The 9,937-nt window shown below is 51.8% G+C and overlaps 1 protein-coding gene across 1 annotated transcript; it reads right to left on the bottom strand.

Annotated features, from left to right (window-relative positions):
* Positions 1–654: 654 nt before the first annotated feature.
* FGF23 (fibroblast growth factor 23) lies at positions 655–8,445 on the bottom strand. The gene is made up of 3 exons (XM_032646989.1): positions 8,250–8,445; positions 2,442–2,545; positions 655–1,089 (listed from the first exon to the last, which is right to left on the bottom strand). Exons 1-3 carry the CDS (start codon positions 8,443–8,445, stop codon positions 655–657), a joined length of 735 nt encoding a protein of 244 aa, XP_032502880.1.
* Positions 8,446–9,937: the final 1,492 nt, after the last annotated feature.

Below are 9,937 nucleotides of genomic sequence, written 5' to 3'. Positions count from 1 at the left end.
TCAAGCCAAAGGTAGGGCCAAGACGCAGGGGCCACGTGGGAAGCGCATCGTCACTCTGGGCCGGGCTTTGGCTGCACAGAGGGACAGAGCAGGGCAAGGGGCCATCCTGTAAGGAGCTCGTGTCTCTAGCTTGATCCCTGCCTCCGTCCTCCGGGTGCTCATTCTGGCTAAGTTTTGACCAGCCTACCCCCAGTCTTGTTGACGGCCCTTCTCCAGAGATGCTTAAGGAAGAATGAAGGCTTGAGGTTAGGATTTTCATGGGTTTTGCTCAGTCGAGCTGTTAATCGCCCAGGTCAAGGTTGCAAACTCAAACCCTGCCAACAGGGTCCAGGCAGATGGCACAAAGCATGTGGCGGTGGAGAAGCCGCTGGCTTGGGCTCCCTGCTTCACCTCCCGGCTGGTCAACTCGCTAAGCCCCTGTTCTTAATGTTAGACTGATGGAGAGGAGAGGAGAGGGAAGAGGAAGGGCTGGGGGTGAGGGAACCCCTTCTCTCCCAAAGGAGCGCGTCCAGGTGGGAGGAGGAAGGCGAGGGGCGCCACCGCTCCAGCCTCCAAGGGCAATCCCTGGGGACCTCCCGCTAAGGGAGGGGGGGGCCGGTTCGCCCCACCTCCTGCCCGCGCCCCAGACGGTTTGGCTTTCCGAGTTGGGCCGCCCTAAGCGAAGCTGGGGAAAGGCCGGCAGCGCTCGGCGCCCCCCGGCCCGGCGCGCGCGTCCAGCCGGTGGCCGCGGAGCACCCCCAGCGGGTCGCTGGCCGCAGGGCCGCTGTCCTCGGCGCTGGGCCGCTCTTGCGAGCAGGAGGCGGGCGCGGGCGTGGCGCGGGCGCGCGGCTTGAGCACGCTCAGCGGGTCCCCGCCGTCGTGCGCGCTGCGCGTGTGGCGCCGGGGCCGCGCGGTGGCGAAGTGCAGCAGCGGGATCTCGTTCCTGCGCGACAGGAACTGCGCGTACGGGGGCGGGTTGGTGCCCGGCAGGAAGGCCCGCTTGGCCCGACCCAGGCTGACGAGGAAGCGGTGCTGCGGCGAGTGGTACACGTCGTAGCCGTTCTCCAGCGTCCGCTGCCGGAACCTGCAGCTCTCGGGGCTGAAGTGATGCTGAAAGCGGGACGGGGCGACCGGGTGAGGCCGAAGTCCTCGGAGGGCTGGATGGGACCAGCTCCATCCCGGGACCCCAATCCTCCCACCCACTCTCCTCGGGCCTTGCCTTTAACCCCGTCGTGCCCTGCTGAGCAAAAGTGATTTCCACTCATTTCCAAACTGCGGTTACGACTGGCAGGTGGGGACAGGCTTGGGGAGCTCGCGGCGCCGCCTGGGGACCCGCCGGCGGCACTTGGCTGCCCGGGGCCGGGCTGGACGGAGAGGCCTGCCCTCTCTCTGCCTTTTGTTTTTGGCTCAGAGGTGGCTTCGGTCTGTCTCCTCACCTGGACAAAGGTGGGCTGGGGTTTGTAGGGCCGCACATAAGTAAGGAGACTCCCCCTCGGAGGCAGAACAGAGTTTGGGAATTAAGGGACATGAACTTCATCACCAGGTGACCTACGTGAGCCCTCACTCTGCCACTAACTGGTGCTGCGTTTTGCTAAGTGCCTGCTAGGGCCTTTACGTAGGATGTCCTTTAATCCTCAGAAGTCCACGAAGTAAGTATCTTACAGATGAGGACTCTGCATATGCCTGTATGCGGTCAGCAGGTATTTATGTACTTATTTATCTGTATTTGTTCAACAGATACTTATGTACTCTGGGCCAGATACTATGGTGGGTGCTGGGACACAGCAGTAAGTAAAACAGGAAGTAATTGCTCTCTTGGAATTTCTGGTGGGAGGAGCTTCTGAGATGCACAGCCCTGCTTCTGTCCAGGCCCCCCCCGCCCCCGCCGTACTTTGGGATATGCTGCGTCCTGTAGTTTGGGAAAGCCCTTGCTCACCAGTCCAAAAGACCAGCCATCACAGCTGGGGCCGAGGGAGTTCGTTACAGATCTTGATTTGGGGGAGCCCCACAGGGCACATGGTCCATCCCACTTGACTTTTTCCAGGTGAGGAAACTGAAGTTGAGAGAAATAGGGGACTTGCCCAAGGTCAAGGATGTCTAGTAACAAGATCATGAGACCCCAGTGGCCTCTCACCCTTTCTTTCTAATGGACTTTCCGACACGAACGTATGTGACTTGAGGACCTGGGCTGCAGACAAGGTGCTGTGCTAGTTAAAAAATGGGGACCAAAGGGCAGGTAGGACTAGGGACTGAGAGCCCAGATGCTCCAAAGCCAGATGGCCTGGGTTCAGACCTCAGCTGTATAAGCCTGAGCGTTGGATACTTAGATGGAAAAAAGTACTCAGTGAAAACATCACCCAGGTAATGTGCAAGTGGAATCTTTAAGCTATAAAATTCTACATTTTGCCAGAGCAATGAGATAATTATTTGCAAAGAATTACCCAGCACAAAAAGAAACTCACAGATCCAAAAATGTTGCCTCTGAAGTCCATGCAGAGATATCTCCGGCTCACCACCCCTGTTATCACCACGAATCCTGCATCCTCAGATCTGATCATCAGGGCACCTATGGAGAAAATCATTCAAGTCAAAACCTGGCTTCACATCCAGCCCCTACCTCCAAGGACCCTCCCTTGATTGATCTAAAGGGTGGTGATGATTTCACAGAAGCCTCCTCTGGTCCTTGTTCAGCCTCTTTCTTCTGACCGCCCCTCCCCCGCCCCTCTCCCCTCCCCACCTTCCTCCTGCGTCTCCTCCTGCCTGTAAGGAGCGCCCTGAACTCCCAGCTTGCTTCCACCTGTACCAACACGTTTCTCTCTGTGCTTGGACTCTCTTTATTTTCCCCTTTGCCTGGCTTATACTTCTTAATGTCTGTGGTGGTGGTCACATCCTCCCAAGCCTTCTGCTTTTGTGATTTTTAAATCTACGCCCAGACGTCTTTCAAGCATCCAGCTTGACCCTCCACCCAGGGAGCCGTGCAGGAGTCAGTGATACAGCAGTCAGCACCCTTCATGTGTCAAGAACAAGTATTCGGATGGATCTTCTCCTCCCCCCTCTGCTTATCGAGGTCACTCACGCTTCAAGGCCAGGCTCGGATGTCACTATTTTATGGAGACTTTCCTAATCTCCCTAATCAAAATGACCTGTTCTTTCTTCTCAGCCGCTCCGACTCGCCTCTCTCAGAGCATGTATCTCCTCACTTGCTTTAATAAGTTCACATGTCTAGTGCCTCCCTAGGGTGAGCCACTTAGAAGCAGATGGTTTATCTTTCCATGTCGAGTAGATCCTGGGATGCAAGGAATTACTTCTTGCTTCTTCATCGCTATTCCTGGTCCTTTTCTCACTTGGTGGTGACCCCAGGTGCAGCCCCTCTCAAAAACTAGCCCTGGACGAAGGCCTGAAACTCATTCACACTACCTACACCCTGAGGAACTGACAACAGTTTTAAGTGTGACCCCCCCACCCCCATGGGGATGTGCAATTCTAACGAGTACCAGTGAGTAGTTAAAGTTTCTGTTTTGTAGCAAGGGTACAATGAGACCATAAAAGGTGTGATATGAGTGCCAATTCAGCAAGATGTCCTCCCCAGATGCTGTTTAATTACCTGACATTTTCTACTAGCATCATCTCTTTAGGTCTTGGGGCCTCTTCCCTTTGCCGACCACAGAATTTCCCCACACATCTCATTTGGCCTCATGGTTCCCAGGCAGGTAGCCCAGGCAGGGGGTCGAGTCTTCTAGAAATGTAGCCTGGAGAGGGTGGAAACGCCAGGCATCTGTGCCCAGTAAGTGATGGTGCCTCATGGGGTGACTCATAGCCCAGATCTACCCCATGGAGGCTCAGTACAGAGCCCTCCAAAAGCAGCAGGCAGTACTAGACACTAGCTGAGCACAGAGAAGTCAGAATGATGTGGGGCAGAGGCCGTGAGGCTGGGAACAAGCCCAGGCAGAGGGCCAAAGAGGAGAGGTCATCGGTTTCCAAGTTTGGCTAAGGATTAGGCTTGAGGGAAGCTTCTGGAAGTGGGGTGGGGCATGGGAGGTGCAGAGGATATTAAATGCTCCATAACGGGGTCTGCCTGTGAGTCTCAGATCTATGGCTGATGTTGAGAGAAGGCCTGAGAGAGACATAAGGAACATGTAAGAAATTGTTTCCAGCCTGATGAATTTTCAGTCTACTTGGGGGAAAAAAAAATTACACTTCGTAACTGTTTTTGAGATGTTGCACTCTGAGTATCTGACACATTTTTAAACTCTCAAAATAGCTGCTATGGGACTTTGCTGGTGGTCCAGTGGTTAAGACTCTGCACTTCCACTGCAGGGGGTGAAGGTTCAGTCCCTGGTCGGGCAACTAAGATCGCACATGCCATGGGTCGCGGCCAAAAATAACTAAATAAATAAATAAGAAAATAATCCCCCCCCCACAAAACCAGCTATGTTGTTAACGTCACCAGTATTAGTATTGGAAGTAGCAGCCTCCCAATTTAAATCATGAGGAAACCAAGGCAAGATTCAAACTCAGGAAACTCAGGGGAGTGACCCTAACATCTTCTGCCCACAACCCTGGAGCTCATCTCCAGCTGACATCACGACAAACCTCAGAAGATGGAATCAAGGGCTGAAATCCAGGCCACGGCCGTGAGGCCCCCAGGTCACGGTACCCCCGAGGGCGTCAGCAGAGAGGTGCTGAGCCAGGAGCCCGGAACTGGGGCGCTAAGATTCTGGTCCCTGTTATGCCCTGTACTAACTCTGTAGCATTGGGCAACTCATCGCTCAAGCCTCAGAGTCCTCAGCTGGGAAGAGAGAAGAATCACAGCTCTCCTGCCTGCTTCCCGGGGTTGCAACTAGGATCAAATGGGATGATGCTGTAAAAAAGTGCCTTGAAAACATTTAGCAGGTGGAAGGCCCTGTGGAGGATGGCTGGCCTGCCCCTGACGATAAGCCCACACCCTGCCAGCTGCCAGCCGATGCCTGGGTCCCTGTGAGCAGTGTGCGTTGTCTCCAGGGCTGTTGAGGACAGAAGACAGCCTTCAGGGGCACCGGGAGCTGCTGCCGTGAGGACGCACAGGCTTGAATCAAACGCACAGGAGCCGGTGCAAAAGTCCAGCAAATGGAAGAGCCAGTTGTCCTCCCTGTGCAGGTGACTGAGGCAGGTCTGCACCAACCCAAGGGCAGCATTTGGCAGAAAGAAGGCACGAACCACTGGCCGCTGGGACCACACCTGTTGGAGCCCGGCAGGTGTAAAGGACATTTCCTTTCGTGTCTGTGCACGTGATACAGAAGAAGCAGGGGACCCGGGTCCAGGTCTCCCCTAGGTCAGTTACCGCCTATGTGACCACAAGCCAGTTATCTGAGTCCTTGAACCTCTGTTTTCTCATATGGAGTAGAATCATTTACTTCATTTGGTCTTCTTCGGGGTGTAAGGAGATAATATTTTTATCTGCTATAAACCCACTTTCTAAATGCCGGTGGTTGTTACTATTACCACTTTGCCTCAATCTCTGCTATAAAAGTAGAAAATTATCTGCCCTATTCTAGTCTCATGGTCAATAAATGATAAATCAGATGATGGATGTAAAGGACTTTGAGCTCCCCAAAAGAAAGATAACGTTTTGAAGGGTTAGAGAGCCCAAGGATAGTTCGGCTTCAAGAAAGTGAAGTAATATTAAAGTGAAGTAAAGTGAATATTAAATATTAAAGTGAAGTAATATTAAAGTGAAGTAAAGTGAATATTAAAGTGAAGTAATATTAAAGTGAAGTAAAGTGAAGCCAGGGAGTAATATTAACCAGGGGTAATAAGCATCTCTTTGCTGCTGTTGCCACAAAGTGGGGCTCATGGAGAGTGGGAGGGTAGCCTTGTTTATAGTAGGAAGGAGACAGACATTGGAGACACACTCCCTGACACCAGCTGCAAGTCACGAGGATATAGAATCTTGTAGGCAGATAATTTTACAGCGATCAGCAAACCAAAGATGGGCTGAGCACTCAACTACTAATCAAGAATTCAGTAAAGCACAGTAATCAAGTGAACCACATTTCACTGGAAATCTGTAATTAATTAGGAGGGGAAGAAACACTCCACACCTTTCCATCAATGTAAAACCGTTGCTTTGCGTTCATTGGGGAGGTCATTACAAATCCTTCTCCAGCCTGTTACTTAGTTGTCCTATGGAGCTACAGGCATCCGTGTTTCTTCTTTCCTTTTTGGGTAACTTTTTATCTTAGTGTGTATATCTGTCTGTCTATCTATATATATAATGCTCATGATAACTGATCTGAATAGTATAAATGTTATATAAACTAGCAGAAGTGTCTCTCTCCCGCCCCTGACTCAGTCCCTCCCCAGGTTCCTTAATTGCCAGAGACACAAGGCTTAGTAGGTTCCTTATATGACAAAACAAAATCACATTTCTGTAAAAAAAAAAAAAGTCTGAAATCAGTTCAATTCACTTTGCTTCCTCTCAGTCATTTTAATTCATTCCAGCTAGCGCTCTGTGCCTTCTCGGGGCCTGAGGTCGGTGGATATAAGAGGGAAAATTCTATGATTCATGCTGCAAACTCAGGGGGCTGAGCCCTACCCACTCCGGGCACCGCTCACAGCCCTCCCTCTCCCCCCACCAGGCCGTGTCTTCGGGGGCTTCCTTTCATCAAAAGGATTCTGTGATTATAGAGAAATTTTATAAGCATTCTCTAATTGTCTGCAGCCCTTTCCATGTAGGGGAATCAAAATAATTTACCATAATCTACCGTCCTGCGTTTTAAATCATCTCTCATCTTGAAGTGAGGGCGGCCTTCCACGAGAGGGCAAAACTGTGTTTCCTCAAAGCTGATCATGAGCTGGGAGACACGAAGGTTGGAAACCTGGAGGTGCGTGAAGGGCTGGTCTTCCTTTGAAGCCACAGAGCTTTTCACGACGTCAGACACGTTGTAGGTTCTGCTAAATATCCATTGAATAAAACGGGCAATACTTTGGATGCATCAACTGTATCCAGATTTATTTCAGAATTTTTGCCATGGGACTCAAACTTGGCTTCCAGGATGTTGACTCCTGAATCCACTGTGTGCCCCTAAGTTCTGGAACCTGTATGGTATTTGGGGAGAACTTCCTCCTTTCTTTCACCCCCTGTCACCATCCACTGGGCACCTGAAGAGGTCTGAACTCTTGGCTTTGCACATGCATCTCTCTCACTACCAGGTTTAAGGTCCTTTGACTCTTAGCAGAATGAATGTCTTGCGTATAGCAAGGCCACAGCAAAATTACAGAATAATTTAGTGCACCAATAAAGGGCCAGTCATTATTCCTATAAGAAATTGTCTTTAATTAAACAGAGACTGTGCTTACTCTTTCCTTTCTCTGATTGGATCTGTTTTGAATCATTTGGCATTTTTCTGGATCCTTAATTTTTACAGGTTTTCCTAAAATAGAAGACCTTGTCTTTTTCAGTATCTGTCATCCCCCCCACCCCATTATTCCTTCTGGGGACATCAGAAACACAGCTAATTGATTGACTATTGTGGACTGTGGTCCAACTTTCCACAAACCTAATCTTTAAAAACATTCCGGTTGTCTCATGTTTTCAGTGAGTTCCCAACCAGATTAATTTGCTAATAAGTGGACCTTTCAGCTCCACAGAGAAGACTCCCCAGCTCATAGCATCCTGGGTTCCACTGAAGCCCCTAGTAAGCTTGTTGGATGGACGGATGGATGGATGCACTGGGTCAGACTCATCAAGACAGGATTCCTGGACAGTCTAGTCTTTAATACATTTTCCCTGAGAACTTTTATAAGGCCAGCATACTAGAAGCTCTGAGTTGGAAAGAGCCTCTGGGTTTATCTATTCCAAGCCCTGGTCTGGTACAGAAATCTTCACAACCTCTACCGTTAACCCAGTCCAAAGTTCATGAGCCAAAACTCAGCGTCTACTGACCGATCTGACTTCTTTGGCTCCCAGCCTCCTTGCCTGTCTTTTGTACGTTTTTTTGACTCTTTGGACAGGGCACAGAGAAAGTGGCTGCTATTGTGGGAAGATGGACTTTAGTTAAGATGGAAATGATTCTGGTTGGGAGAAACCAATACACAGTAATTGGGGAGGTGGCAGAATCTTCTCCCAAGGTTTAAACGCGCGCACACACACACATGCACTCACGGATCCTGGGCGAGAAGCTAGGAGGCTGGATTAGCCCTCTGGTCCAGCCAAGGCCTCCCCAAGTCCCTGCAGGTGGAGGCACAGATCAGTCCCCCCTCTTCCCAGCCTAGACGGAGCCCCAACTTACTGTAGATGGTCTGCTGGGGTGAGCCATCCACGTGGCCGTCCCTGTGGATCTGCAGGTGGTAGCTGTTCCTGGCCGTGGCCGTGTACAGGTGGGTCAGGCCGCCCCAGCTGGAGCCCAGCAGCGGGGAGGTGTTGGGATAGGCGTGGACCGCACAGCCCAGGGTGCAGACCCAGAGGCCCAGGCGGGCCCCCAGCATCGCGGCTCTCTGGCTGGTGTGGAGTCTGAAACCCGACCCTGGCTCTGCCCCTGGCCTCCCTGGACTGTTTCTCCTCTTCCTTGCTGGTTTCTGGCCTGAGGCTCCTAGGCTGCATTCCCTCCTTTTTTTCCCTCGGACTTTTAAAGGGTAGCAGTGTGACATCAAACAGGAAAAACTCCACCGTCCACATCCTCTGTGTTGTAATCAGCCCATTTGAAGAGAATACAGGGATCTCTGAGGCTCACGGAAGGCACGTCGGTTCCAGACACACACACACACACACACACACACACACACACACACACACACACACCCCTCAATTTCAAGCCAACGCTCCCAAAAGTGAATGATGTGTGGGCAAAAGTTATCTACAACACTGGGTTGTCTGCTGACCTGCCCCACTTCCACCAGGAAATGCGAAGGCAGCCAGTGGTTCCGAAAAAATCCAGCTTCACTCGTGCAGTCAACAGATGCCTGTGCAACTAATCTCCCATCAAGTCACTCATTTTGTTTTTCTCAGTCTTTTTAATTCCAATCCGGAACTAAGCACCCAGAGCTTTGTCTATGCACAGCCCTAAGTGGGTGTTTTGAGGGATACAGAAGGAATCCAGGTCAATACCAGGCAGTGGCGTCCTCTGAGACCCCCTCTTCGTGAAGATGTGGGAGACCGAGTCAGAGGCACAAAAGCAAAGTTGCAACCTGGGGAGGGTTTTGAGACGGGAAGAAAGGAGAAAGGCCTCAGAGTCCCTGCTCCTTTACGGAATGCCGAGGTCTGATCGCTCGGTTTCCCTGATTTGAACTGCCGAGGGCGACCCCACTGGTATTGTGGTCTCTCCAATAGCGTGGAGGTGAATTCAGAAACCTCATGAAGATGACGTCTGCTGGCTAAGCCCAGGGACCGGAGCCCGGGAGGGTCCCGGGAGCAGAGCCGCAGGCCAGGCGTCCCCACGTTTAGTGTCTGTGGGGGGCCTGGCTCCTGGGACTAGATGTGCCCTCTCGTGTGGGGCGACAGTCCTATCACGGGCCACCCCTGGGGGGCAAGCCACTGCACGCCTTCTAGAAAAACATACCTGCGAGGGGACTGTTGCGCCTCCCACGTCCCCTCTACTGAGTGCAGACCATGTGCGGACGGCAGGCTAGAGATCGGGGCTGCTGGCAGAGGGGAGCGATGTGATCCCCGCCCCAGGCGCTCCCAGCTAACGCAGAAGGCACCACGGGAAGGGTGGTCACACAGACACAGGCACAAAGGAGTGGCATTTGTTATCCTGCCCATAACGTGTTTTTATCGTTTACAAAGCATTTTCACGTGTATGAGCTCATCTGAACCTCGCTGCCACTCTGTGAGGTAGACTCCCGAGGTGTCATCCATATTTTAAGTTTCGACACGAAGAAATGGAGCTCTTGGGGTTCACACGTCCAGAGTCACAAAACAAATAAACAGGAGAGCCGGGACAGGGTCTTCCGGGTCCCTCCACTGCTCCTCCGACGATCT

This window comes from Phocoena sinus, chromosome 10, assembly GCF_008692025.1.
Source record: "Phocoena sinus isolate mPhoSin1 chromosome 10, mPhoSin1.pri, whole genome shotgun sequence".
Classification (NCBI taxonomy): Eukaryota; Metazoa; Chordata; class Mammalia; order Artiodactyla; family Phocoenidae; genus Phocoena; species Phocoena sinus.
This window is presented reverse-complemented; position numbering and strand designations above follow the sequence as displayed.